The sequence below is a fragment of the Petromyzon marinus genome, chromosome 39 (genome assembly GCF_048934315.1).
Source record: "Petromyzon marinus isolate PM22_M1 ecotype Great Lakes invasive population chromosome 39, UKy_Petmar_22M1.pri1.0, whole genome shotgun sequence".
NCBI classification, from domain to species: Eukaryota; Metazoa; Chordata; class Hyperoartia; order Petromyzontiformes; family Petromyzontidae; genus Petromyzon; species Petromyzon marinus.
In genome coordinates this window covers 5,297,218-5,323,624 of record NC_133705.1, presented here as the reverse complement: position 1 = coordinate 5,323,624, position 26,407 = coordinate 5,297,218, and the positions used below count along the sequence as shown (strand labels likewise).

At 53.1% G+C, this 26,407-nt stretch overlaps 1 protein-coding gene across 1 annotated transcript in view; it reads right to left on the bottom strand.

Moving 5' to 3' along the window:
• LOC116950548 (procollagen-lysine,2-oxoglutarate 5-dioxygenase 1-like) overlaps positions 1-11,641 on the bottom strand; it is a 34,081-nt gene extending 22,440 nt beyond the window's left edge. The window contains exons 1-8 of the mRNA XM_032968416.2: positions 10,536-11,641; positions 8,377-8,477; positions 7,085-7,212; positions 6,246-6,427; positions 5,497-5,615; positions 4,755-4,818; positions 3,455-3,552; positions 2,901-3,005 (exon numbers count right to left, since the gene is read on the bottom strand). Of these exons, the coding sequence (XP_032824307.2) occupies positions 2,901-3,005; positions 3,455-3,552; positions 4,755-4,818; positions 5,497-5,615; positions 6,246-6,427; positions 7,085-7,212; positions 8,377-8,477; positions 10,536-10,650 (912 nt within the window). The 5' untranslated portion in view covers positions 10,651-11,641. The remainder of the gene's footprint in view (positions 1-2,900; positions 3,006-3,454; positions 3,553-4,754; positions 4,819-5,496; positions 5,616-6,245; positions 6,428-7,084; positions 7,213-8,376; positions 8,478-10,535) is intronic.
• Between the last annotated feature and the right edge of the window lie 14,766 nt (positions 11,642-26,407).

Genomic DNA, 26,407 nt, shown 5'->3' with positions numbered 1-26,407 from the left:
TCTCTCTGTGATGGCCATGAAACCCAGTCACTGTCTCTCTGTGATGGTCATGAAACCCAGTCACTGTCTCTCTGGGATGGCCATGAAACCCAGTCACTGTCTCTCTGTGATGGCCATGAAACCCAGTCACTGTGTCTCTGTGATGGCCATGAAACCCAGTCACTGTGTCTCTGTGTGATGGCCATGAAACCCAGGCACTGTGTCTCTGTGATGGCCATGAAACCCAGTCACTGTCTCTCTGTGATGGCCATGAAATCCAGTCACTGTCTCTCTATGATGGCCATGAAACCCAGTCACTGTCTCTCTGTGATGGCCATGAAACCCAGTCACTGTGTCTCTGTGATGGCCATGAAACCCAGTCACTGTCTCTCTGTGATGGCCATGAAACCCAGTCACTGTGTCTCTGTGATGGCCATGAAACCCAGTCACTGTGTCTCTGTGATGGCCATGAAACCCAGTCACTGTGTCTCTGTGATGGCCATGAAACCCAGCCACTGTGTCTCTGTGATGGCCATGAAACCCAGTCACTGTGTCTCTGTGATGGCCATGAAACCCACTTTTCCTCTCTCTCTGATCCTTTCCATGTGTCCCAGCGATCAGATTCTTGCGGTCGTTGCTGCCGCGCGTCTCTGGTTTCAAACCCCCAAAATTCTACCGCGCTCGTTTTTACTGCAGCTGGTCGCCACCTGGTCGCCACGTGTGTGCCTGTGTTTGTCTGGGTTTGTCTGTGATTGTCTCCCCACACAGTGGTGTAGGGAGCGGTGGCCTAGAGGTTAGTGCGCTACGCTGCACTAACCTCTAGGCCATCACTGGGGAGGCAAAGGCGGCCGGGCGTGGTCCTGGCCACCCACCTCCTCGTACGCTCTCTTGGCCTTCATAGGTGCTCGCTAACAGCACTTGTGCCAACAGTCTGTTAAGATTATATGGGGAATCTTTGTCTTTGTGTGCACACATTCACAGAGATATGCGGGGAGCGGTCGTGGACGCAAACCCCAGTTCGATACTCGCTCGCGGTAACACCAGTGATGATTATCTGAACCGGTCCTGGGCTTCTCCTAGGTCGACTTAGCCTTAAATGATATGTGTAAACATGGCCACTAGGGAGACAAAGGCAGCCATGCGTGGTGCTGGCCACCCACCCCTACTGTGTCCCATGCCGGCCGTTCATAGGTGCTCGATAATATCGCTTGCGCCCAACAGTTTGTTAAAGGCTATACGAGATATTTTTGTCTTTGTACACCTAATTAGCAAAAACGTCAGCCGTACTGATTTATTTACATGCCTAATGAGAATTAATTACTTGAGAACCCCCCTGACGTCTAAGGGTTATCACATACAATAATTCACTGGCATTGGCCACACAAAAGATTATTTGTTATGCACTTTTAAATGTAGATTGAAAAAAATAATTCCTTAAGAACTGATATATACTGGACATGCATACATAGACTCACACAAAGACACATACACTCACACAGAGACCCACAGACTCACAAAAACCCATAGACTCACACAGAGACCCATAGACTCACACAGAGACCCATAGACTCACACAGAGACCCATAGACTCATACAGAGACACATAGACTCACACAAAAACCCATAGACTCACACAAAGACCCATAGACTCACACAGAGACCCATAGACTCACAGATAGACACATAGACTCACACAGAAACCCATGGACTCACACACAGACCCATAGACTAACACAAAGACCCATAGACTCAGACATAGACCCATAGACTCACACAGAGACCCATAGACTCACACACAGACCCATAGACTCACACAGAGACCCATAGGCTCACACAGAGACACAGACTCACACAAAAACCCATAGACTCACACAAAGACCCATAGACTCACACAGAGACCCATAGACTCACACATAGACACATAGACTCACACAGAAACCCATAGACTCACACACAGACCCATAGACTAACACAAAGACCCATAGACTCACACATAGACCCATAGACTCACACAGAGACCCATAGACTCATACAGAGACCCATAGACTCACACATAGACACATAGACTCACACAAAAACCCATAGACTCACACAAAGACCCATAGACTCACACACAGACCCATAGACTCACACAGAGACCCACAGACTCACACAGAGACCCATATACTCACCCAAAGACCCACAGTTTGTTGTCCTTCCCCCGCACCTCTGATTAGCGTGGTTGGCTACGTTACGGTGCAATATTTGAACCTGGGAAATTGATGTCACCCTAGGTCAGGGGTGGGGAACGTCTGGCCCGCGGGCCGTATGAGGCCCGTGAAATCATTTGGTGTGGCCCTGTCAAGGCAACCGCAGGCGGAACTCGAAATTCAATAAACATAGGAGCAAACCTGGAAAAGGAGTTGCGAGTAGCAACATCATCGTCAATACCAGCTAACATCATCACCACGCCTGGCCAAAGAGAAGCAGTTCCAGCCATCACATTAGGGGTGAGTTAATTAAATGTTAAACCAAATATAACAGGCTACTTTTTAAGTTCATGATTTTGCATGGCCCGCGAATGATGTTATATAAATATCCAAATGGCTCTCATAAATTGCCTGTAGTTTTATTTGGATGACTTCTTTTTGTTGCTGCAAGTTGTGATATTTTTCCCACTGACACATCCAAGCCGGCGAGCGAGCCCCAACACGGCACCCCGGTGTGCGCTCTGTCCACCGGGGCTGTTTGCCGTGCCGCGCCGAGCCACCAAAACCGTGCTGCGCTTTTAAATCAAAACAGAAAAAACTCAGCGTCACCCACGGCCCCCGGAGCGGCTCGGAAGACAAAGGGTCTTGCATTCGCTTCACTCGCTCCGCTCCAATCCGGGCTGGGTCTCCCCTCCAGGTCGGCTCGGCACAAAATTCCCCGCACGTCTGTACCTCCGTTCCGGCGGCGAGGTCACGCTCCTCCTCCAGGCAGGCGCGGCAGCCGCTCTCATAGGACCACGCGTCCGGGATGTAGTTGCCCAGGTACGTCAGATGAGCCTGGCCACGCTCACAGGCGGCGGCGGCGGCGGCGGTAATGAGGGCGACGCCAAGCGGTGTTCGTGACAGAGCTGCCACTCCTCTCACGACACGGAGCGCGTCACGCGCCACGGGCGGCTTGCATTGTAACTCGTACAGCCCCCGCGTCGATTAGCACGCTTGGCTACGTACGGTGCGAAAGAAGTTCTTCGTACGTACATTCTCGACACATAATGCAGGTTTTTTTTTTGTGGGGGGGGGGGGGGTTAGATCGCGTAAATATAAAAATATCGCGTAAATATGTTTCTATTTACACGATCTAACCCAAAAACACCTGTATTATAGATGATATTGGTCGCGAAAGCAACCTACTGCGTGTAAAACCACCTCAACACACTTCCATAAGGTACCCCCCACCACCACTCAACACATTTTGACAGGGATCATCCCCACCACCACCTTTGTCTCACCTTTGTTTGACCGCTGCCGAAAACGACGACGGGCAGGCTGTTGTACTCGATGTTGCGAGCTCGCACGCGGCCCGTCTCGAACTTGAGCACGACCTCGGCTGGAGCACAGACAGACAAAGATCCCCCGCGTAGCCTTCAACAACGGCACTTGCCCCAACAGCCTGTTGAAGGCTATACGGGGGACCTTTGTATTTGGGGGGCGGTGGCGCCGCGGTTAATACGCCGCGCTTCGAACCCGACAAAGCCATCCGGGCGTGGTCCTGGCCACCCACCCTCTCGCAGCTGCGCCGTGCCGGCCTTCGTAGGTGCCCGCTAACGGCACTTGCCCCAACAGTCTAGTTGAATGCGACACGGGGGACCTTTGTCTTTACGGCACTTGCCCCAACAGTCTAGTTGAAGGCGACACGGGGGACCTTTGTCTTTACGTGCAGGGCGGTGTGTCGGGACGACCCTGGCTGCGACTTCTACCTGAGTCTGGATGCTGGCGTCGCCCTCACGAACCGCCACTCCCTGCGCCTCCTCATCCAGCAGAACAGGTGTGGGCTACAAAGACAAAGGTCCCCCGTATAGTCTCTACAGACGTTTGGTGCTGATGATGATGATGACACGACTGCTGCCCCACTGGCACCGATGATGCTGCAGCTGATGCTGCTGCTGCTGATGCTGCTGGTGGCCGTGATGGTGCTGATTGTGCTACTGCTGTGAAGAGAGCACCTTACGAAGGCTGGAACGGCACACATGGGGATGGTTGGCCAACAACACGCCTGGCCGCCTTTGTCTCCCCAGCGGCGATGCTTAAACATCACACCAGGTACTCATCTGAGGCTGAGTCGACCTAGGGGAGACCCAGGACCGGTTCAGGTAAACGTCACTGGTGTTGGCCGTGAGCGGGAATCGAATCCGCGTGGCCGGGTTCGTAATGGAGCGCGCTAACCTCTACGCTACCACTCCCCACGCACGCACACACACATACGGACACACACACATACGGACACACACACACGTACACCGAGTCGCGTGGAGACGCCGCGGTGACGCCGCGTCCCCACGACGACATACCGACGACCGCGTCATTAACCACACCCCCTGGCCCTGCTTGGCCTCGAGCCAGTTTCGGACGTCTCTCCTCGCCAGGCCGACGGTGTTTCGTGGTCGTGGCGCGGCACAGCACGGCGTGGCAAACAGCCCTAGAGGAAAGCCCCCCCACTCCGCCAAGGGACCATCTGTGCTGGCATGGCTCGGGTGTGCTAGTGGAAAAATGGGCACACCCGTGCCTGGAGTGTCTTTACATGCCTCTCACCGAGCGAGCCGTGGAGGTTCTGGAAAATTCGGCAGCGGTGATCCAGAGTGATGTTCAGCTGCTCCTGTAACAACACGGAGGACACGGCCATGGGCGGGAGGGGGAGGGCTGCTCGACTGGCATGGGCCGGGCAGCGGTGGCGACGCTGCACGCGGCTGCCCTGTAATCCGGCGTCGCGAGAATCGTTGAGGATCGCCGCGCAAATGTTGAAAAACTCCCATCCCGTGGGTGTCCAGGGGGAGCCCTATACCCTGCCCTGGCAGGAGAAGGCAGCACGGCAAGTGGACCAATCACCGCCTTGTTTATTTCATCTGTACGGGGATCGAGTGTTGCCCCTTCGCTCGCATGGATTTTCGGTTTCCTCCCACTTGTATGAACACCCGTTGGCTGAAAACATCTTAAAATAAAAATCCCAATGCAGGACCCTCCCGAAAGAATTGTCCTATGACTCGGTGCGGCTTTTCTGGATAAATAAATTCTTATAATTTGTAATTATGAACTCCCACCGCGTGGGATACACGGCCGGCCGGGGTGGAACGTCCCCGTCGCGCACCTGCCCCGACCGCGCGGCAGCCATCCAGCAGGCAAAACTTTTTTTTTCCCAACATCAAAAGATAAAGGTGCCAAGCCCTGTTGCTACGACTGCTGCTGCTGCTGCTGCGAGCGCTCTTGACGATGACCGTGACCGTGCGCTCAAAAGGTCAGGGGTGAGAGTGCGGAGTGCGGTGTGCGCGGGGCGCACCCTGAGCTCCGGGTCGAGGTAGACGCGCGTGTAGAAGTCCCTCTCGTCGGTGGCGGTGTCGCCGGCGCCATCCCACAGAGCGAGCAGCGCCCGCACGGCCGCGCCCGTGCCCACCAGCCCTACCCACGGCGCACACACAGTGAGTGAGCACCTATTATTGCGGAGGAATGCCTCGCGGCCCGGTCGACTCCTCCACCACCGCCACCACCACCACCACCATCGAACATCGCCACGGATTCGTTCACCCGAGCTGCTGACCCTCGGCAAAACACGACGCACTCGGTGGCGGTGACTTCACCTCACCGCTTGTGCCAGGCGAGGTGAAGTATGGAAGGCTCGCTGCTCGCAGGAGGTCACGGGACAGACCCAGTCGACTGACTGCGATGGGTGGCAGGTGCACCACCTGTGCCAACTTGCTACGTTTTAGCCGCCTGGCGCTCCGCTCGTTGTCGTGAGCGTCGCTCCTCTTGCCCTCCGCTGTTGTCGGTGGGCGACTCCCTCCAACTGCCCAGCAGCAGCAGCATCGTCCTTCACGAGCCTCCTCCACAGAGATCGACCTTGACACCGTTGGTACCGGCAAGTTCACTCAGCTCCACATCCTTCCGTACCGCATCAGCTTCATCGTTTGGGCACGCCGTGGCTGGGCGCGCGGGGCCACGAAGCAGAGCGGCTTCGGCTCGGTGGGGCCCCAGCGGTTGACATATAGCCCGGGAGTGGGAGGTGTTAGCGAGCGCCTATTGAACACCCACCGCCGTGGCTGAGGAAGCGCTTGCCGTGGCGAACGGCCGGGTAGTGGTCCCGCAGGCCCTGGCCCTGCTGTCCCTGGTCCGGCCAAGCGAAGGACTCGGCAGCGAAGACGAGGCGGTGGCGAGCCTGCCGGAACTTCGCCAGCAGCTCCGCCGGCCCGCTCGCCAGCAGCACGTCATGGTCTCTGTCAGCAGTACACACATAGCACACACACAGCACGCCACACACAGCACACACACAGCACACAGCACACACAGCACACACACACACAGCATGTCATGGTCTCTGTCAGTAGTACACACAGCACACACACAGCACACACACAGCACACACACACACAGCACACACACACAGCACCACACACAGCACACACACACAGCACGTCATGGTCTCTGTCAGCAGTACACACAGCAAATCATGGCAACAGCAGACAGGTCACACGCATCCACACCTCCTCACACCGCCTCACGCCTGCACACACCTGCACACACCTGCACACACCTGCACACACCTGCACACACCTCCTCACACTTCCTCACACCTCCTCACACCTCCTCACACCTGCTCACACCTCCTCACACTTCCTCACACCTCCTCACACCTGCACACACCTACTCACACCTCCTCACACCTCCTCACACCTGCTCACACCTCCTCACACCTCCTCACACTTCCTCACACCTACTCACACCTCCTCACACCTCCTCACACCTGCTCACACCTCCTCACACCTCCTCACACTTCCTCACACCTCCTCACACCTCCTCACACCTACTCACACCTCCTCACACTTCCTCACACCTCCTCACACCTCCTCACACCTGCACACACCTGCACACACCTGCTCATGACGACGACGACCGAGTCATCCCCCAGGTGCCGCAGGTCGCCCTGCAGCGCCTCCTTGACGAGCGGCAGGGCGAGGCCCCCACCCAGCGGCCCGCTCGCCTCCGACTCCACACCCAGCGCCTGGGTGTGGGGGTAGCCACTCACTGAGTGTGCAGGCGGTGCAACTGCACCCGGGCCCATGGGCTATAGGGCCGGTGTGGGGGTAGCCACTCACTGAGTGTGCAGGCGGTGCAACTGCACCCGGGCCCATGGGCTGTAGGGGCGGTGTGGGGGTAGCCACTCACTGAGTGTGCAGGCAGTGCAACTGCACCAGGGCCCATGGGCTGTAGGGGCGGTGTGGGGGTAGCCACTCACTGAGTGTGCAGGCGGTGCAACTGCACTCGGGCCCATGGGCTGGAGGGGCGGGGGCGGTCTTATAATTGCAACGCGGTTTTAAAGGGGGAAATGCAAACCGAGCGATTTCGATGGCAGGGACAGTGCAATGAGTGACCGCTACAGAGAGCACGTGGGGGTGGGGGGGTGGGTCACGAAAGGGCTATAGGGGAGGGACGGGAAGGGGTGGAGGGGTCGAGCGAGGGGAGGTGGAGAGGAAGTGGACGGGCACTGGAGAAGAGGTGAGGCTTTAATAGAGGAACGGGAGGAGGTAAATGAGAAGGAGGGGGGGGGGGGTGATTATTTGCTTGAATCAGGGCCCCATGCCAACCGCGAGAGACCAGGATGTCTGTGCAGGTGAGCGTGCGGGTGAGCGTTCAGGTGAGTGCAGGTGAGTGTGTAGGTGAGTGTGCAGGTGAGTGTACAGGTGAGCGTGCAGGTGAGTGTATAGGTGAGCGTGCAGGTGAGCGTACAGGTGAGTGTGTAGGTGAGTGTACAGGTGAGCGTGCAGGTGAGCGTACAGGTGAGCGTACAGGTGAGCGTGCAGATGCAGATATGCAAACCCAATGAAGCCCACGTGTCCATCAAGTCGCACGTGCACGTTCGCACAGGTGTGTGCGCGCGCGCGCGCGGGGAGCGGTGGCGCAGTGATTAGTGCACTGCGCTACAGAACCAGTGTCGACCCGGGAACGATTCTCGCTCGCGGCCAAATCACCGGCGACGGATATCTAAACACAAAACCCGTGCCTCTCTTAGGTCGACTCAGCCTCAAAAGCGAGTCCCTGGTGTCAGCGCGTGCAACACGTCACACCGGCGGGCCCGGGCGCGGTGCTGGCCACCCACAGCACTTGCCCCAACGGTCTGCCGAAGGCTACCGGGGGGACCTTTGTGTGTCCAGGTGCGCGGCCACACCTTGACGGTGTAGTTGAAGTGCCGTGCGCTGCGCAGGAACCGCTGAAACGCGTCGGTGTCACGCGGAGCCGCGGTGAGCAGGTAAACCTCCCCCGCCTCACCTGTATTGAGAGGGGGGAGGGGGGGTGTTCAGAGACACTCGCCAATCATCGTCGCCGTCACCGTCATCATTCGGAGGGTGGTGGTGGTGGAGGCTACGCACGTGGCCGCCGGTAACCCAGGAGTGTGGAGGCAGCAGCGATGCTCCCTGTGGCGTGAGCGCCGAGGAGCCGTACCCTGGCTCACCAGGAGAAGGCGGTACGAGGAAGAGTGGACTCACCTCCATCTGTTCTATCTCCCTTTCCATCTGCCTCTATGGGTCTCTGTGTTACCCCAGTGGGTTTCTGTGGATCTATGGGTTTCTGTGTGAGTCTATGGGTCTCTGTTTGAGTCTATGGGTCTCTTGTAAGTCAATGGATCTCTGTGTAAGGAGTGACCTATGCAAGTCTATGGGTCTCTGTGTAAGCCTATGGGTCTCTGTGTAAGTCTATGGGTCTCTGTGTGAGTCTATGGGTCTCTGTGTAAGTCTATGGGTATCTGTGTAAGTCTATGGGTCTCTGTGTAAGTCTATGGGTCTCTGTGTAAGTCTATGGGTCTCTGTGTAAGTCTGTGGGTTTCTGTGTAAGTCTGTGGGTCTCTGTGTAAGTCTGTGGGTCTCTGTGTAAGTCTGTGGGTCTCTGTGTAAGTCTATGGGTCTCTGTGTAAGTCAATGGGTCTCTGTGTAAGTCTATGGGTCTCTGTGTAAGTCTATGGGTCTCTATGTAAGGAGTGACCTATGCAAGTCTATGGGTCTCTGTGTAAGTCCTTGGGTCTCTGTGTAAGTCGATGGGTCGCTACGTAAGGAGTGACCTATGCAAGTCTATGGGTCTCTGTGTAAGTCTATGGGTCTCTGTGTAAGTCTGTGGGTCTCTGTGTAAGCCTGTGGGTCTCTGTGTAAGTCTGTGGGTCTCTGTGTAAGTCTATGGGTCTCTGTGTAAATCTATGGGTCTCTGTGTAAGTCTATGGGTCTCTGTGTAAGTCTGTGGGTCTCTGTGTAAGTCTGTGGGTCTCTGTGTAAGTCTATGGGTCTCTGTGTAAGTCTATGGGTCTCTGTGTAAGTCTATGGGTCTCTGTGTAAGTCAATGGGTCTCTGTGTAAGTCTATGGGTCTCTGTGTAAGTCTATGGATCTATATGTAAGGAGTGACCTATGCAAGTCTATGGGTCTCTGTGTAAGTCCTTGGGTCTCTGTGTAAGTCGATGGGTCGCTATGTAAGGAATGACCTATGCAAGTCTATGGGTCTCTGTGTAAGTTTATGGGTCTCTGTGTGAGTCTATGGGTCTCTGTGTAAGTCTATGGGTCTCTGTGTAAGTCTATGGGTCTCTGTGTAAGTCGATGGGTCTCTGTGTAAGTCTATGGGTCTCTATGTAAGTCGATGGGTCTCTATGTAAGGAGTGACCTATGTAAGTCTATGGGTCTCTGTGTGAGTCTATGGGTCTCTGTGTAAGTCTATGGATATCTGTGTAAGTCTGTGGATCTCTGTGTAAGTCTATGGGTTATCTGTGTAAGTCTATGGGTCTCTGTGTAAGTCTATGGGTCTCTGTGTAAGTCAATGGGTCTCTGTGTAAGTCGATGGGTATCTGTGTAAGGAGTGACCGATGCAAGCAATTTTAGGCCTGCGTCTTCTCCTGACATTGGGACGCCCGGACACTTCATTACGCAAATATCTCCACACGTGGCAGAACCGCCCAATCCTTGCACGATCCACTGCTGGATTGAGGGCCTCCCGACGCCTTGTGGCTCGTGGAGGAAATATGACCATGCTTGACCATGGCAGCGGCGTGGAAGCATCGAATTACTGTACAACAATTTGGCGACCTGCTCGTGCGTGGCACGTACGGGTCGCCCATTCAGAAAAAAAAAATCCATCCGGGCTCTACCCGAGCGCAGCTTCTGATATTTCACGATATCGACCTGGGCATACAACAACAACAATGCCTCCCAGCTGGACAATGACCCACTTGCTCCACTGCCCCCCCCCACACCCCGTCCGACTAACTTAAACCCGTGGGTGCACAGCTGCATACGGTACTCGCGTGCCCGTCTCTGAGTGATCCACCAACGCCCCACACTGCAAGTTACCTGGTCCTGCTGATACCGATCCAAGCAGCAGCAGCAGCAGGAGAAAACGGCGGCAGCGGTAGATGCAGAAGATGCCTGTGGTGGTGGTGGTGGTGTTGAAGCGGATGTTTCCCATGATCCTTGTAGAACCTTCCAGGTGCCACCTGGGTTTTTGTGTTGAAGGTTGGTCCTGTCTTGGGACAGGTCCGATGATGAGCAGGAACTGGGATCTGAGTTCGATATTGGGTCTAGGTTGATGCTTTCTGCGGGAGTTTGAGAAAGGTCCAAGCTCGAGAGAGGGTCGAGAAGTCACCGCGGGGAGCTGTGGGTCTCGATACGGGTTCGGGTTGAAGATGTTCCAAGCGCGAGGCAAGTCCAGAAATGAAACTGGATGCCGAGTTCGACACGGGTCCTGGTTGATGAAAATCTGAAAGCTTGAGATGGGTTCTGGTTGGAGACGACTTCGAGGAGGAGCAGCGTCTTGGTTCGACACAGGGTCAGGATTGGGCCTAAAATTCCCTGCTCACCTTACTCTTCACAGGTTGCACAGCGATCCGTGGGACGATCTGCTCCGAGTATGAGACTCGTCCTCGGTAGAGGCTGGCCCAGGAATTGCGGCCACAAACAAATGAGCACATAGGTTCGACACCAATGGTCAATCAAGTAAGATTTAGAGAGACTAGTGGAGTATTGAGATTAGTCCATGTTAAACATACTGCTCCGTGTTACACAGAGAGATCGGTCTATATAGAGATGAGCCAGACTTTGACCAGTCTGCGGAGACACTGCTCAGTTTTAGAGAGAGACAGACCAGTCTGTACAGAGAGTGAGACCAGTCTGTACAGAGAGAGAGACTAGTCTGGACAGAGAGACCAGTCTGTACAGAGAGAGAGACCAGTCTGTACAGAGAGAGAGACTAGTCTGTATAGAGAGAGATACAAGTCTGTACACAGAGAGAGAGAGAGAGAGACCAGTCTGTACAGAGAGAGAGAGAGAGACCAGTCTGTACAGAGACAGAGACCAGTCTGTACAGGGAGAGAACACCCCTGGTCTGTGTGTAGAGCGGAGTAAAAGTTTCTGCAACTCAAAGACTCCCGTCTGTTGCTGCTGAGCAGGAGGGGGGGGGGGTGTTGGGGAATGCTGGGGGTGGGAGGAATGGTGGAGGGAGGGAGCTGGGATCCGCCACGCCTCGTCATTTTTTAAACTCCTTTTTTTGGGAGGGGGGGGCGCAGTGGTGAGCGCACTGCGCCTTGGTGAACCCGGCCAAGTTGAGAGGGAGGGATGGAGAGAAGAGAGAGAGGGGGGGATGAAGAGAAGAGAGAGAGGGGGGGATGGAGAGAAGAGAGAGAGGGAGGGATGGAGAGAAGAGAGAGAGAGGGGGGGGGATGGAGAGAATAGAGAGAGAGAGAGGGGGGATGGAGAGAAGAGAGAGGGGGGATGGAGAGAAGAGAGAGGGGGGGATGGAGAGAAGAGAGAGAGGTGAGAACAAGTGGAGAGGGTGGAGAACGAGTGGAGAGGGTGGAGAACGAGTGGGGAGGGTGTTTAGAGTCCACGGTGTAATCGAGAGTGGAGAAGACGGAGAGCATGGATGCTATATCGTTCGGAGAGAAGGGAGGAGGAGCTGAGGATTGTGTTTTTTTAATCTTTGGCGGAAATTCCAGGGCACGTGGCCTCGCGGTCGCCATTTAGCAGCGTGGGGGAGCGAGGGGCAGCAGCGCCCTGCAGCACTCACACCATGCGGGGTGAGGGGTATAGGGTGAGTTGTAGGGTTATAGGGTGAGTGGTAGGGGTATAGGTTAGTGGTAGGGTTATAGGGGGAGTGGTAGGGGTATAGGGTGAGTGGTAGGGGTATAGGGTGAGTGGTAGGGGTATAGGGTGAGTGGTAGGGGTCAGGGTGACTGCTAGGGGTATAGGGTGAGTGGTAGGGGGATAGGGTGAGTGGTAGGATTATAGGGTGAGTGATAGGGGTATAGGGTGAGTGGTAGGGGTATAGGGTGACTGTTAGGGGTATAGGGTGAGTGATAGGGTTATAGGGTGACTGTTAGGGGTATAGGGTGAGTGGTAGGGTTATAGGGTAAGTGGTAGAGGTATAGGGTGACTGTTAGGGGTATAGGGTGAGTGGTAGGGTTATAGGGTGAGTGGTAGGGGTATAGGGTGAGTGGTAAGGGTATAGGGTGAGTGGTCGGGGTATAGGGTGAGTGGTGGGGTATAGGGTGAGTGATAGGGCGAGTGGTAGGGTTATAGGGTGACTGTTAGGGGTATAGGCTGAGTGGTAGGGTATAGGGTGAGTGGTGGGGTTATAGGGTGAGTGGTAGGGGGTATAGGGGGAGTGGTAGGGGTGAGTGGTAAAGTTATAGGGTGAGTGGTGGGGGTATAGGGTGAGTGGTAGGGTTATAGAGTGAGTGGCAGGGTTATAGGGTGAGTGGTAGGGTTATAGGGTGAGTGGTGGGGGTATAGGGTGAGTGGTAGGGTTATAGGGTGAGTTGCAGGGTTATAGGGTGGTAGGGAGTATAGGGTGACTGTTACGGGTATCGGGTGAGTGGTAGGGGTATAGGGTGGGTGGTAAGGGTATAGGCTGAGTGGTAGGGGTATAGGGTGAGTGGTGGGGTTATAGGGTGAGTGGTAGGGGTATAGGGGGAGTGGTAGGGTTATAGGGTGAGTGGTAGGGTTATAGAGTGAGTGGTGGGGGTATAGGGTGAGTGGTAGGGTTATAGGGTGAGTGGCAGGGTTATAGGGTGAGTGATAGGGTTATAGGGTGAGTGGTGGGGGTATTGGGTGAGTGGTAGGGTTATAGGGTGGCTGGTAGGGGTATAGGGTGAGTGGTAGGGTTATAGGGTGTATGGTGGGGTTATAGGGTGAGTGGTGGGGTTATAGAGTGAGTGGTAGGGGAATAGGGTGAGTGTCAGGGCTATAGGGTGAGTGGTAGGGTTATAGGGTGAGTGGTAGGGTTATAGGGTGAGTGGTAGGGTTATAGGGTGTATGGTGGGGTTATAGGGTGAGTGGTGGGGTTATAGAGTGAGTGGTAGGGGTATAGGGTGAGTGTCAGGGCTATAGGGTGAGTGGTAGGGTTATAGGGTGAGTGGTAGGGTTATAGGGTGAGTAGTAGGGTTATAGGGTGTATGGTGGGGTTATAGGGTGAGTGGTGGGGTTATAGAGTGAGTGGTAGGGGTATAGGGTGAGTGTTAGGGCTATAGGGTGAGTGGTAGGGTTATAGGGTGAGTGGTAGGGTTATAGGGTGAGTGGTAGGGTTATAGGGGGAGTGGTAGGGGTATAGGCTGAGTGGTAGGGTTATAGGGTGAGTGGTAGGGTTATCGGGTGAGTGGTAGGGTTATAGGGTGGCTGGTAGGGGTATAGGGTGAGTGGTAGGGTTATAGGGTGAGTGGTAGGGTTATAGGGTGAGTGGTAGGGGTATAGGGTGAGTGGTAGGGGTATATGGTGAGTGGTAGGGGTATAGCGTGAGTGGTAGGGGTATAGGGTGGGTGGTAAGGGTATAGGGTGAGAGGTAGGGGTAAAGGGTGAGTGGTAGGGGTATATGGTGAGTGGTAGGGGTATAGGGTGAGTGGTAGGGGTATAGGGTGAGTGGTAGGGGTATAGGGTGAGTGGTAGGGGTATAGGGTGGGTGGTAAGGGTAGAGGCTGAGTGGTAGGGTTATAGGGTGAGTGGTAGGGGTATAGGGGGAGTGGTGGGGTTATAGGGTGAGTGGTAGGGGTATAGGGGGAGTGGTAGGGGTGAGTGGTAGGGTTATAGGGTGAGTGGTAGGGGTATAGGGTGAGTGGCAGGGTTATAGGGTGAGTGGTGGGGTTATAGGGTGAGTGGTAGGGTTATAGGGTGAGTGTTAGTGTTATAGGGTGAGTGGTAGGGTTATAGGGTGTGTGGTGGGGTTATAGGGTGAGTGGTAGGGTTATAGGGTGAGTGTTAGTGTTATAGGGTGAGTGGTAGGGTTATAGGGGGAGTGGTAGGGTTGTAGGGTGAGTGGTAGGGTTAAAGGGTGAGTGGTAGGGTTATAGGGTTAGTGTTAGGGGTTTAGGGTGAGTGGTAGGGTTATAGGGTGAGTGGCAGGGTTATAGGGTGAGTGATAGGGTTATAGGGTGAGTGGTGGGGTTATAGGGTGAGTGGTAGGGGGATTGGGTGAGTGGTAGGGTTATAGGGTGGCTGGTAGGGGTATAGGGTGAGTGGTGGGGTTATAGGGTGAGTGGTAGGGGTATAGGGGGAGTGGTAGGGTTATAGGGTGAGTGGTAGGGTTATAGAGTGAGTGGTGGGGGTATAGGGTGAGTGGTAGGGTTATAGGGTGAGTGGCAGGGTTATAGGGTGAGTGATAGGGTTATAGGGTGAGTGGTGGGGGTATTGGGTGAGTGGTAGGGTTATAGGGTGGCTGGTAGGGGTATAGGGTGAGTGGTAGGGTTATAGGGTGTATGGTGGGGGTATAGGGTGAGTGGTGGGGTTATAGAGTGACTGGTAGGGGAATAGGGTGAGTGTCAGGGCTATAGGGTGAGTGGTAGGGTTATAGGGTGAGTGGTAGAATTATAGGGTGAGTGGTAGGGTTATAGGGTGTATGGTGGGGTTATAGGGTGAGTGGTGGGGTTATAGAGTGAGTGGTAGGGGTATAGGGTGAGTGTCAGGGCTATAGGGGTGAGTAGTAGGGTTATAGGGTGTATGGTGGGGTTATAGGGTGAGTGGTGGGGTTATAGAGTGAGTGGTAGGGGTATAGGGTGAGTGTTAGGGCTATAGGGTGAGTGGTAGGGTTATAGGTGAGTGGTAGGGTTATAGGGTGAGTGGTAGGGTTATAGGGGGAGTGGTAGGGGTATAGGCTGAGTGGTAGGGTTATAGGGTGAGTGGTAGGGTTATCGGGTGAGTGGTAGGGTTATAGGGTGGCTGGTAGGGGTATAGGGTGAGTGGTAGGGTTATAGGGTGAGTGGTAGGGTTATAGGGTGAGTGGTAGGGGTATAGGGTGAGTGGTAGGGGTATAGGGTGAGTGGTAGGGGTATAGCGTGAGTGGTAGGGGTATAGGGTGGGTGGTAAGGGGTATAGGGTGAGAGGTAGGGGTAAAGGGTGAGTGGTAGGGGTATATGGTGAGTGGTAGGGGTATAGGGTGAGTTGTAGGGGTATAGGGTGAGTGGTAGGGGTATAGGGTGAGTGGTAGGGGTATAGGGTGGGTGGTAAGGGTAGAGGCTGAGTGGTAGGGTTATAGGGTGAGTGGTAGGGGTATAGGGGGAGTGGTGGGGTTATAGGGTGAGTGGTAGGGGTATAGGGGGAGTGGTAGGGGTGAGTGGTAGGGTTATAGGGTGAGTGGTAGAGGGTATAGAGTGAGTGGCAGGGTTATAGGGTGAGTGGTGGGGTATAGGGTGAGTGGTAGGGTTATAGGGTGAGTGTTAGTGTTATAGGGTGAGTGGTAGGGTTATAGGGTGTGGTGGGGTTATTAGGGTGAGTGGTAGGGTTATAGGGTGAGTGTTAGTGTTATAGGGTGAGTGGTAGGGTTATAGGGGGAGTGGTAGGGTTTTAGGGTGAGTGGTAGGGTTAAAGGGTGAGTGGTAGGGTTATAGGGTTAGTGTTAGGGGTATAGGGTGAGTGGTAGGGTTATAGGGTGAGTGCAGGTTATAGGGTGAGTGATAGGGTTATAGGGTGAGTGGTGGGGTTATAGGGTGAGTGGTAGGGGGATTGGGTGAGTGGTAGGGTTATAGGGTGGCTGGTAGGGGTATAGGGTGAGTGGTAGGGTTATAGGGTGTATGTTGGGGTTACAGGGTGAGTGGTGGGGTTATAGAGTGAGTGGGTAGGGGTATAGGGTGAGTGTTAGGGCTATAGGGTAAGTGGTAGGGTTATAGGGTGAGTGGTAGGGTTATAGGGTGAGTGGTAGGGTTATAGGGGAAGTGGTAGGGGTATAGGCTGAGTGGTAGGGTAATAGGGTGAGTGGTAGGGTTATAGGGGGAGTGGTAGGGGTATAGGCTGAGTGGTAGGGTTATAGGGTGAGTGGTAGGGTTATCGGGTGAGTGGTAGGGTTATAGGGTGGCTAGTAGGGGTTTATAGGGTGAGTGGTAGGGTTATAGGGTGAGTGGTAGGGTTATAGGGTGAGTGGTAGGGGTATAGGGAGAGTGGTAGGGGTATAGGGTGAGTGGTAGGGTATAGGGTGAGTGGTAGGGGTATAGGGTGGGTGGTAAGGGTATAGGGTGAGAGGTAGGGGTAAAAGGTGGTGGTAGGGGTATATGGTGAGTGGTAGGGGTATAGGGTGAGTGGTAGGGGTATAGGGTGAGTGGTAGGGGTATAGGGTGGGTGGTAAGGGTATAGGCTGAGTGGTAGGGTTATAGGGTGAATGGTGGAGTTATAGGGTGAGTGGTAGGGGTATAGGGGGAGTGGTGTAGGGTTATAGGGTGAGTGGTAGGGGTATAGGGTGAGTGGCAGGGTTATAGGGTGAGTGGTGGGGTTATAGGGTGAGTGGTAGGGTTATAGGGTGAGTGTTAGTGTTATAGGGTGAGTGGTAGGGTTATAGGGTGAGTGGTGGGGTTATAGGGTGAGTGGTAGGGTTATAGGGTGAGTGTTAGTGTTATAGGGTGAGTGGTAGGGTTATAGGGGAAGTGGTAGGGTTTTAGCGTGAGTGGTAGGGTTATAGGGTGAGTGGTAGGGTTTTAGGGTTAGTGTTAGGGGTATAGGGTGAGTGGTAGGGTTATAGGGTGAGTGGCAGGGTTATAGGGTGAGTGGTAGGGGGATTGGGTGAGTGGTAGGGTTATAGGGTGGCTGGTAGGGGTATAGGGGTGAGTGGTAGGGTTATAGGGTGTATGGTGGGGTTACAGGGTGAGTGGTGGGGTTATAGAGTGAGTGGTAGGGGTATAGGGTGAGTGTTAGGGCTATAGGGTGAGTGGTAGGGTTATAGGGGAGTGGTAGGGGTATAGGCTGAGTGGTAGGGTTATAGGGTGAGTGGTAGGTTATCGGGTGAGTGGTAGGGTGGTAGGGTGGATGGTAGGGTATAAGGGTGAGTGGTAGGGTTATAGTGTGAGTGGTAGGGTTATAGGGTGAGTGGTAGGGGTATAGGGTGAGTGGTAGGGGTATAGGGTGAGTGGTAGGGGTATAGCGTGAGTGGTAGGGGTATAGGGTGGGTGGTAAGGGTATAGGGTGAGAGGTAGGGGTAAAGGGTGAGTGGTAGTGGTATATGGTGAGTGGTAGGGGTATAGGGTGAGTGGTAGGGGTTATAGGGTGAGTGGTAGGGGTATAGGGTGAGTGGTAGGGGTATAGGGTGGGTGGTAAGGGTAGAGGCTGAGTGGTAGGGTTATAGGGTGAGTGGTAGGGGTATAGGGGGAGTGGTGGGGTTATAGGGTGAGTGGTAGGGTATAGGGGGAGTGGTAGGGGTGAGTGGTAGGGTTATAGGGTGAGTGGTAGGGGTATAGGGTGAGTGGCAGGGTTATAGGGTGAGTGGTGGGGTTTATAGGGTGAGTGGTAGGGTTATAGGGTGAGTGTTAGTGTTATAGGGTGAGTGTTGTGTTATAGGGTGAGTGGTAGGGTTATAGGGGGAGTGGTAGGGTTTTAGGGTGAGTGGTAGGGTTAAAGGGTGAGTGGTAGGGTTATAGGGTTAGTGTTAGGGGTATAGGGTGAGTGGTAGGGTTATAGGGTGAGTGGCAGGGTTATAGGTTGAGTGATAGGGTTATAGGGTGAGTGGGGGTTATAGGGTGAGTGGTGGGGTATAGAGTGAGTGGTAGGGGTATAGGGTGAGTGTTAGGGCTATAGGGTAAGTGGTAGGGTTATAGGGTGAGTGGTAGGGTTATAGGGTGAGTGGTAGGGTTATAGGGGAAGTGGTAGGGGTATAGGCTGAGTGGTAGGGTTATAGGGTGAGTGGTAGGGTTATAGGGGGAGTGGTAGGGTATAGGCTGAGTGGTAGGGTTATAGGGTGAGTGGTAGGGTTATCGGGTGAGTGGTAGGGTTCTAGGGTGGCTAGTAGGGGGTATAGGGTGAGTGGTAGGGTTATAGGGTGAGTGGTAGGGTTATAGGGTGAGTGGTAGGGGTATAGGGAGAGTGGTAGGGGTATAGGGTGAGTGGTAGGGTATAGGGTGAGTGGTAGGGGTATAGGGTGGGTGGTAAGGGTATAGGGTGAGAGGTAGGGGTAAAAGGTGAGTGGTAGGGGTATATGGTGAGTGGTAGGGGTATAGGGTGAGTGGTAGGGGTATAGGGTGAGTGGTAGGGGTATAGGGTGGGTGGTAAGGGTATAGGCTGAGTGGTAGGGTTATAGGGTGAATGGTGGAGTTATAGGGTGAGTGGTAGGGGTATAGGGGGAGTGGTAGGGTTATAGGGTGAGTGGTAGGGGTATAGGGTGAGTGGCAGGGTTATTGGGTGAGTGGTGGGGTTATAGGGTGAGTGGTAGGGTTATAGGGTGAGTGATAGTGTTATAGGGTGAGTGGTAGGGTTATAGGGTGAGTGGTGGGGTTATAGGGTGAGTGGTAGGGTTATAGGGTGAGTGTTAGTGTTATAGGGTGAGTGGTAGGGTTATAGGGGGAGTGGTAGGGTTTTAGGGTGAGTGGTAGGGTTATAGGGTGAGTGGTAGGGTTATAGGGTTAGTGTTAGGGGTATAGGGTGAGTGGTAGGGTTATAGGGTGAGTGGCAGGGTTATAGGGTGAGTGGTAGGGGGATTGGGTGAGTGGTAGGGTTATAGGGTGGCTGGTAGGGGTATAGGGTGAGTGGTAGGGTTATAGGGTGTATGGTGGGGTTACAGGGTGAGTGGTGGGGTTATAGAGTGAGTGGTAGGGGTATAGGGTGAGTGTTAGGGCTATAGGGTGAGTGGTAGGGTTATAGTGAGAGTGGTAGGGTTATAGGGTGAGTGGTAGGGTTATAGGGGGAGTGGTAGGGGTATAGGCTGAGTGGTAGGGTTATAAGGTGAGTGGTAGGGTTATAGGGTGAGTGGTAGGGTTATAGGGTGAGTGGTAAGGTTATAGGGGGAGTGGAAGGGGTATAGGCTGAGTGGTAGGGTTATAGGGTGAGTGGTAGGGTTATAGGGTAAGTGGTAGGGTTATAGGGTGAGTGGTAGGGGCATAGAGTGAGTGGTAGGGTTATAGGGTGAGTGGTAGGGGTATAGGGTGAGTGGTAGGGTTATAGGGTGAGTGGTAGGGGTATTGGCTGAGTGGTATGGTTATAGAATGAGTGGTAGGGTTATAGGGTGAGTGGTAGGGTTATAGGGTGGCTGGTAGGGGTATAGGGTGAGTGGTAGGGTTATAGGGTGAGTGGTGGGGATATAGGGTGAGTGGTAGGGTTATAGGGTGAGTGGTAGGGTTATAGGGTGAGTGGTTGGGTTATAGGGTGAGTGGTAGGGTTATAGGGTGAGTGGTAGGGTTATAGGGTGAGTGGTAGGGGTATAGGGTGGGTGGTAAGGGTATAGGCTGAGTTGTCGGGTTATAGGGTGAGTGGTGGGGTTATAGGGTGAGTGGTAGGGGTATAGGGGGAGTGTTAGGGTTATAGGGTAGGTGGTATGGTTATAGGGTGAGTGTTAGTTTTATTGGGTGAGTGGTGGGGTTATAGGGTGAGTGGCAGCGTTATAGGGTGAGTGATAGGGTTATAGGGTGAATGGTGGGGTTGTAGGGTGAGTGGTAGGGGTATTGGGTGAGTGGTAGGGTTATAGGGTGAGTGGTGGGGTTATAGGGTGAGTGGTAGGGGTATAGGGGGAGTGGTAGGGTTATAGGGTGAGTGGTAGGGTTATAGGGGGAGTGGAAGGGGTATGGGCTGAGTGCTAGGGGTATAGGGTGAGTGGTAGGGTTATAGGGTTAGTGTTAGGGGTATAGGGTGAGTGGTAGGTTTATAGGGTGAGTGGCAGGGTTATAGGGTGAGCGATAGGGTTATAGGGTGAGTGGCGGGGTTATAGGGTGAGTGGTAGGGGGATTGGGTGAGTGGTAGGGTTATAGTGTGGCTGGTAGGGGTATAGGGTGAGTGGTTATAGGGTGGCTGGTAGGGGTATAGGGTGAGTGTTAGGGCTATAGGGTGAGTTGTAGGGTTATAGGGTGAGTGGTAGGGTTATAGGGTGAGTGGTCGGGTTATAGGGGGAGTGGTAGGGGTATAGGCTGAGTGGTAGGTTTATCGGGTGAGTGGTAAGGTTATCGGGTGAGTGGTAGGGTTATAGGGTGAGTGGTAGGGTTATAGGGGGAGTGGTAGGGTTATAGGGTGAGTGGTAGGGTTATAGGGTGAGTGGTAGGGTTATAGGGTGAGTAGTAGGGTTACAGGGTGAGTGGTAGGGTATAGGGTGAGTGGTAGGGTTATAGGCTGAGTGGTTGGGGTATAGGTTGAGTGGTAGGGTTATAGGGTGAGTGGTAGGGGTATAGGGTGAGAGGTAGGGTTATAGGGTGAGTGGGGGGGTTATAGGGTGAGTGGTAGGGTTATAGGTTGAGTGTTAGTGTTATAGAGTGAGTGGTAGTGTTATAGGGTGAGTGGTGGGGTTATAGGGTGAGTGGTAGGGTTATAGGGTGAGTGTTAGTGTTATAGGGTGAGTGGTAGGGTTATAGGGGGAGTGGTAGGGTTTTAGGATGAGTGGTAGGGTTATAGGGTGAGTGGTAGGGTTATAGGGTTAGTGTTAGGGGTATAGGGTGAGTGGTAGGGTTATAGGGTGAGTGGCAGGGTTATAGGGTGAGTGATAGGGTGCGTGGTGGGGTTATAGGGTGAGTGGTAGGGGGATTGGGTGAGTGGTAGGGTTATAGGGTGGCTGGTAGGGGTATAGGGTGAGTGGTAGGGTTATAGGGTGAGTGGTAGGGTTATAGGGTGAGTGGTAGGGGTATAGGGTGGGTGGTAAGGGTATAGGGTGAGTGGTAGGGGTATAGGGTGAGTGGTAGGGGTATAGGGTGGGTGGTAAGGGTATAGGGTGAGAGGTAGGGGTAAAGGGTGAGTGGTAGGGGTATATGGTGAGTGGTAGGGGTATAGGGTGAGTGGTAGGGGTATAGGGTGAGTGGTAGGGGTATAGGGCGAGTGGTAGGGGTATAGGGTGGGTGGTAAGGGTAGAGGCTGAGTGGTAGGGTTATAGGGTGAGTGGTAGGGGTATAGGGGGAGTGGTGGGGTTATAGGGTGAGTGGTAGGGGTATAGGGGGAGTGGTAGGGGTGAGTGGTAGGGTTATAGGGTGAGTGGTAGGGGTATAGGGTGAGTGGCAGGGTTATAGGGTGAGTGGTGGGGTTATAGGGTGAGTGGTAGGTTATAGGGTGAGTGTTAGTGTTATAGGGTGAGTGGTAGGGTTATAGCGTGAGTGGTGGGGTTATAGGGTGAGTGGTAGGGTTATTGGGTGAGTGTTAGTGTTATAGGGTGAGTGGTAGGGTTATAGGGGGAGTGGTAGGGTTTTAGGGTGAGTGGTAGGGTTATAGGGTGAGTGGTAGGGTTATAGGGTTAGTGTTAGGTGTATAGGGTGAGTGGTAGGGTTATAGGGTGAGTGGTAGGGTTATAGGGTGAGTGTTAGGGTTATAGGTTGAGTGTTAGTGTTATAGGGTGAGTGGTAGTGTTATAGGGTGAGTGGTGGGGTTATAGGGTGAGTGGTGGGGTTATAGGGTGAGTGTTAGGGTTATAGGTTGAGTGTTAGTGTTATAGGGTGAGTGGTAGTGTTATAGGGTGAGTGGTGGGGTTATAGGGTGAGTGGTAGGGTTATAGGGTGAGTGTTAGTGTTATAGGGTGAGTGGTAGGGTTATAGGGGGAGTGGTAGGGTTTTAGGATGAGTGGTAGGGTTATAGGGTGAGTGGTAGGGTTATAGGGTTAGTGTTAGGGGTATAGGGTGAGTGGTAGGGTTATAGGGTGAGTGGCAGGGTTATAGGGTGAGTGATAGGGTGCGTGGTGGGGTTATAGGGTGAGTGGTAGGGGGATTGGGTGAGTGGTAGGGTTATAGGGTGGCTGGTAGGGGTATAGGGTGAGTGGTAGGGTTATAGGGTGAGTGGTAGGGTTATAGGGTGAGTGGTAGGGGTATAGGGTGAGTGGTAGGGGTATAGGGTGAGTGGTAGGGGTATAGGGTGAGTGGTAGGGGTATAGGGTGGGTGGTAAGGGTATAGGGTGAGAGGTAGGGGTAAAGGGTGAGTGGTAGGGGTATATGGTGAGTGGTAGGGGTATAGGGTGAGTGGTAGGGGTATAGGGTGAGTGGTAGGGGTATAGGGCGAGTGGTAGGGGTATAGGGTGGGTGGTAAGGGTAGAGGCTGAGTGGTAGGGTTATAGGGTGAGTGGTAGGGGTATAGGGGGAGTGGTGGGGTTATAGGGTGAGTGGTAGGGGTATAGGGGGAGTGGTAGGGGTGAGTGGTAGGGTTATAGGGTGAGTGGTAGGGGTATAGGGTGAGTGGCAGGGTTATAGGGTGAGTGGTGGGGTTATAGGGTGAGTGGTAGGTTATAGGGTGAGTGTTAGTGTTATAGGGTGAGTGGTAGGGTTATAGGGTGAGTGGTGGGGTTATAGGGTGAGTGGTAGGGTTATTGGGTGAGTGTTAGTGTTATAGGGTGAGTGGTAGGGTTATAGGGGGAGTGGTAGGGTTTTAGGGTGAGTGGTAGGGTTATAGGGTGAGTGGTAGGGTTATAGGGTTAGTGTTAGGTGTATAGGGTGAGTGATAGGGTTATAGGGTGAGTGGTGGGGTTATATGGTGAGTGGTAGGGGGATTGGGTGAGTGGTAGGGTTATAGGGTGGCTGGTAGGGGTATAGGGTGAGTGGTAGGGTTATAGGGTGTATGGTGGGGTTACAGGGTGAGTGGTGGGGTTATAGAGTGAGTGGTAGGGGTATAGGGTGAGTGTTAGGGCTATAGGGTAAGTGGTAGGGTTATAGGGTGAGTGGTAGGGTTATAGGGTGAGTGGTAGGGTTATAGGGGAAGTGGTAGGGGTATAGGCTGAGTGGTAGGGTTATAGGGTGAGTGGTAGGGTTATAGGGGGAGTGGTAGGGGTATAGGCTGAGTGGTAGGGTTATAGGGTGAGTGGTAGGGTTATCGAGTGAGTGGTAGGGTTATAGGGTGAATGGTAGGGGTATAGGGTGAGTGGTAGGGTTATAGGGTAAGTGGTAGGGTTATAGGGTGAGTGGTAGGGGTATAGGGAGAGTGGTAGGGGTATAGGGTGAGTGGTAGGGTATAGGGTGAGTGGTAGGGGTATAGGGTGGGTGGTAAGGTTATAGGGTGAGAGGTAGATGTAAAGGGTGAGTGGTAGGGGTATATGGTGAGTGGTAGGGGTATAGGGTGAGTGGTAGGGGTATTGGGTGAGTGGTAGGGGTATAGGGTGGGTGGTAAGGGTATAGGCTGAGTGGTAGGGTTATAGGGTGAATGGTGGGGTTATAGGGTGAGTGGTAGGGGTATAGGGGGAGTGGTAGGGTTATAGGGTGAGTGGTAGGGGTATAGGGTGAGTGGCAGGGTTATAGGGTGAGTGGTGGGGTTATAGGGTGAGTGGTAGGGTTATAGGGTGAGTGTTAGTGTTATAGGGTGAGTGGTAGGGTTATAGTGTGAGTGGTGGGGTTATAGGGTGAGGGTAGGGTTATAGGGTGAGTGTTAGTGTTATAGGGTGAGTGGTAGGGTTATAGGGGGAGTGGTAGGGTTTTAGGGTGAGTGGTAGGGTTATAGGGTGAGTGGTAGGGGTATAGGCTGAGTGGTAGTGTTATAGGGTGAGTGGTAGGGTTATAGGGTGAGTGGTAGGGTTATAGGGTGAGTGGTAGGGTTATAGGGGGAGTGGAAGGGGTATAGGCTGAGTGGTAGGGTTATAGGGTGAGTTGTAGGGTTATAGGGTGTATGGTGGGGTTACAGGGTGGGTGGTGGGGTTATAGAGTGAGTGGTAGGGGTATAGGGTGAGTGTTAGGGCTATAGGGTGAGTGGTAGAGTTATAGGGTGAGTGGTAGGGTTATAGGGTGAGTGGTAGGGTTATAGGGGGAGTGGTAGGGGTATAGGCTGAGTGGTAGGGTTATAGGGTGAGTGGTAGGGTTATAGGGTGAGTGGTAGGGTTATAGGGTGAGTGGTAGGGTTATAGGGGGAGTGGTAGGGTTATAGGGTGAGTGGTAGGGTTATAGGGTGAGTGGTGGGGTTATAGGGTGGCTGGTAGGGGTATAGGGTGAGTGGTAGGGTTATAGGGTGAGTGGTGGAGTTATAGGGTGAGTGGTAGGGGTATTGGGTAAGTGGTAGGGTTATAGGGTGAGTGGTGGGGTTTAGATTGAGTGGTAGGGGTATAGGGTGAGTGGTAGGGTTATAGGGTGAGTGGTAGGGTTATAGGGTGAGTGGTTGGGTTATCGGGTGAGTGTTAGGGTTATAGGGTGAGTGGTAGGGTTATAGGGTGAGTGGTAGGGTTATAGGGTGAGTGGTAGGGTTATAGGGTGAGTGGTAGGGTTATAGGGTGTTAGGGCTATAGGGTGAGTGATAGGGGTATAGGGTGAGTGGTAGGGTTATAGGGTGAGTGGTAGGGTTATAGGGTGAGTGTTAGGGTTATAGGGTGAGTGGTAGGGTTATAGGGTGAGTGGTAGGGTTATAGGGTGAGTGGTAGGGTTATAGGGTGTTAGGGCTATAGGGTGAGTGGTAGGGTTATAGGGTGATTGTTAGGGCTATAGGGTGAGTGGTAGGATTATAGGGTGAGTGGTAGGGTTATAGGGTGAGTGGTAGGGTTATAGGGTGAGTGTTAGGGTTATAGGGTGAGTGGTAGGGTTATAGGATGAGTGGTAGGGTTATAGGGTGAGTGTTAGGGGTATAGGGTGAGGTTTAGGGGTATAGGGTGAGTGGTAGGGTTATAGGGTGAGTGGCAGGGTTATAGCGTGAGTGGTAGGGTTATAGGGTGAGTTTTAGGGGCATATAGGGTGAATGACAAGCCAGTTGATAGAGTACAAGCTTGTTTTCCCATCCTCAGACGGAAGCTGTTATATTTATGAAAAAAATACGCAGAGTATAATTGTATCTTGTGGAAATTTAATGTCAGTGAATATTGCACTAAAGTACGTCATCAAACTCTTCACTTCACGTCACTTTAGCACTGTATATATAACTGACCTTCAATTTGTTCAATTTCACTGCTCTGACAGTTTATTTTCTTCTGATTTCGGTCGCTGGGGTTGAAATAAATTGGAATATCTGGAAAATCACCGAGAGATGTCTAATTTACCATATTGTAGAAGCATAAATGAGGCTTACTTCTTGTCTCAAGTGCTGACGAACTAAATAAAGACACCAAATCCACTTTGTTGCTGCGTAAAATTATTTATTAGACTCACTTTCAATAAAAAAACCTCAAACTTAGAGCGAATTTGCGTGACGTCACTCCACGTCGGCTCAGCTCCCTTCATTAATAATCATGAGGATGTGACGTCACTCCATATGGAGCACCCTCCCCCCTCATTAATAATCATGAGCATGTGACGTCACTCCACATGGAGCACCCTCCCCCCTCATTAATAATCATGAGCAGGTGACATCTCTCCACATCCAACAGCCCCCCTCATTAATAATCATAAACTGGTGACGTCACTCCACATGGGGTGGGGGCGAGGCGCCTCCTCCCCCCTCCCCTCGGCGTCAACTGACAACCCTCAAGGCAGAACCCCCACGTCACGTGATCTCCGTGACGTTGTTGAGATCAAAGTAAAAAGGATGTCATGAAGCACAATGGATTATAACCTGAAAATGAAATCTCTGTGCCTTACAAATTGCACACACATTTATGCAATGAATATATCACGTCGCGGTCTGATTTTCACTGCAATACACCCGTCAAATTAGACGGGTGTATTGCAGGCTAGTTCAAAAATAGTTATTAAAACAATTAGTTAAGGTCACATGGTGAGTGTTAGGGGCACAGGGATACATGATGAGTGTCATGGGCATAGGGTGAGTGTGTTGGGGGTAGAGTCTTGGGTTATCGGACCCGTATCTATCAGTGTCCTTGCCTATAATAATAATAAACATCTGATAGTTCACGAGAATCTGTGCTATCAAACTTGACTGCTGATGAGACACTGCATGTCGAAACCAAT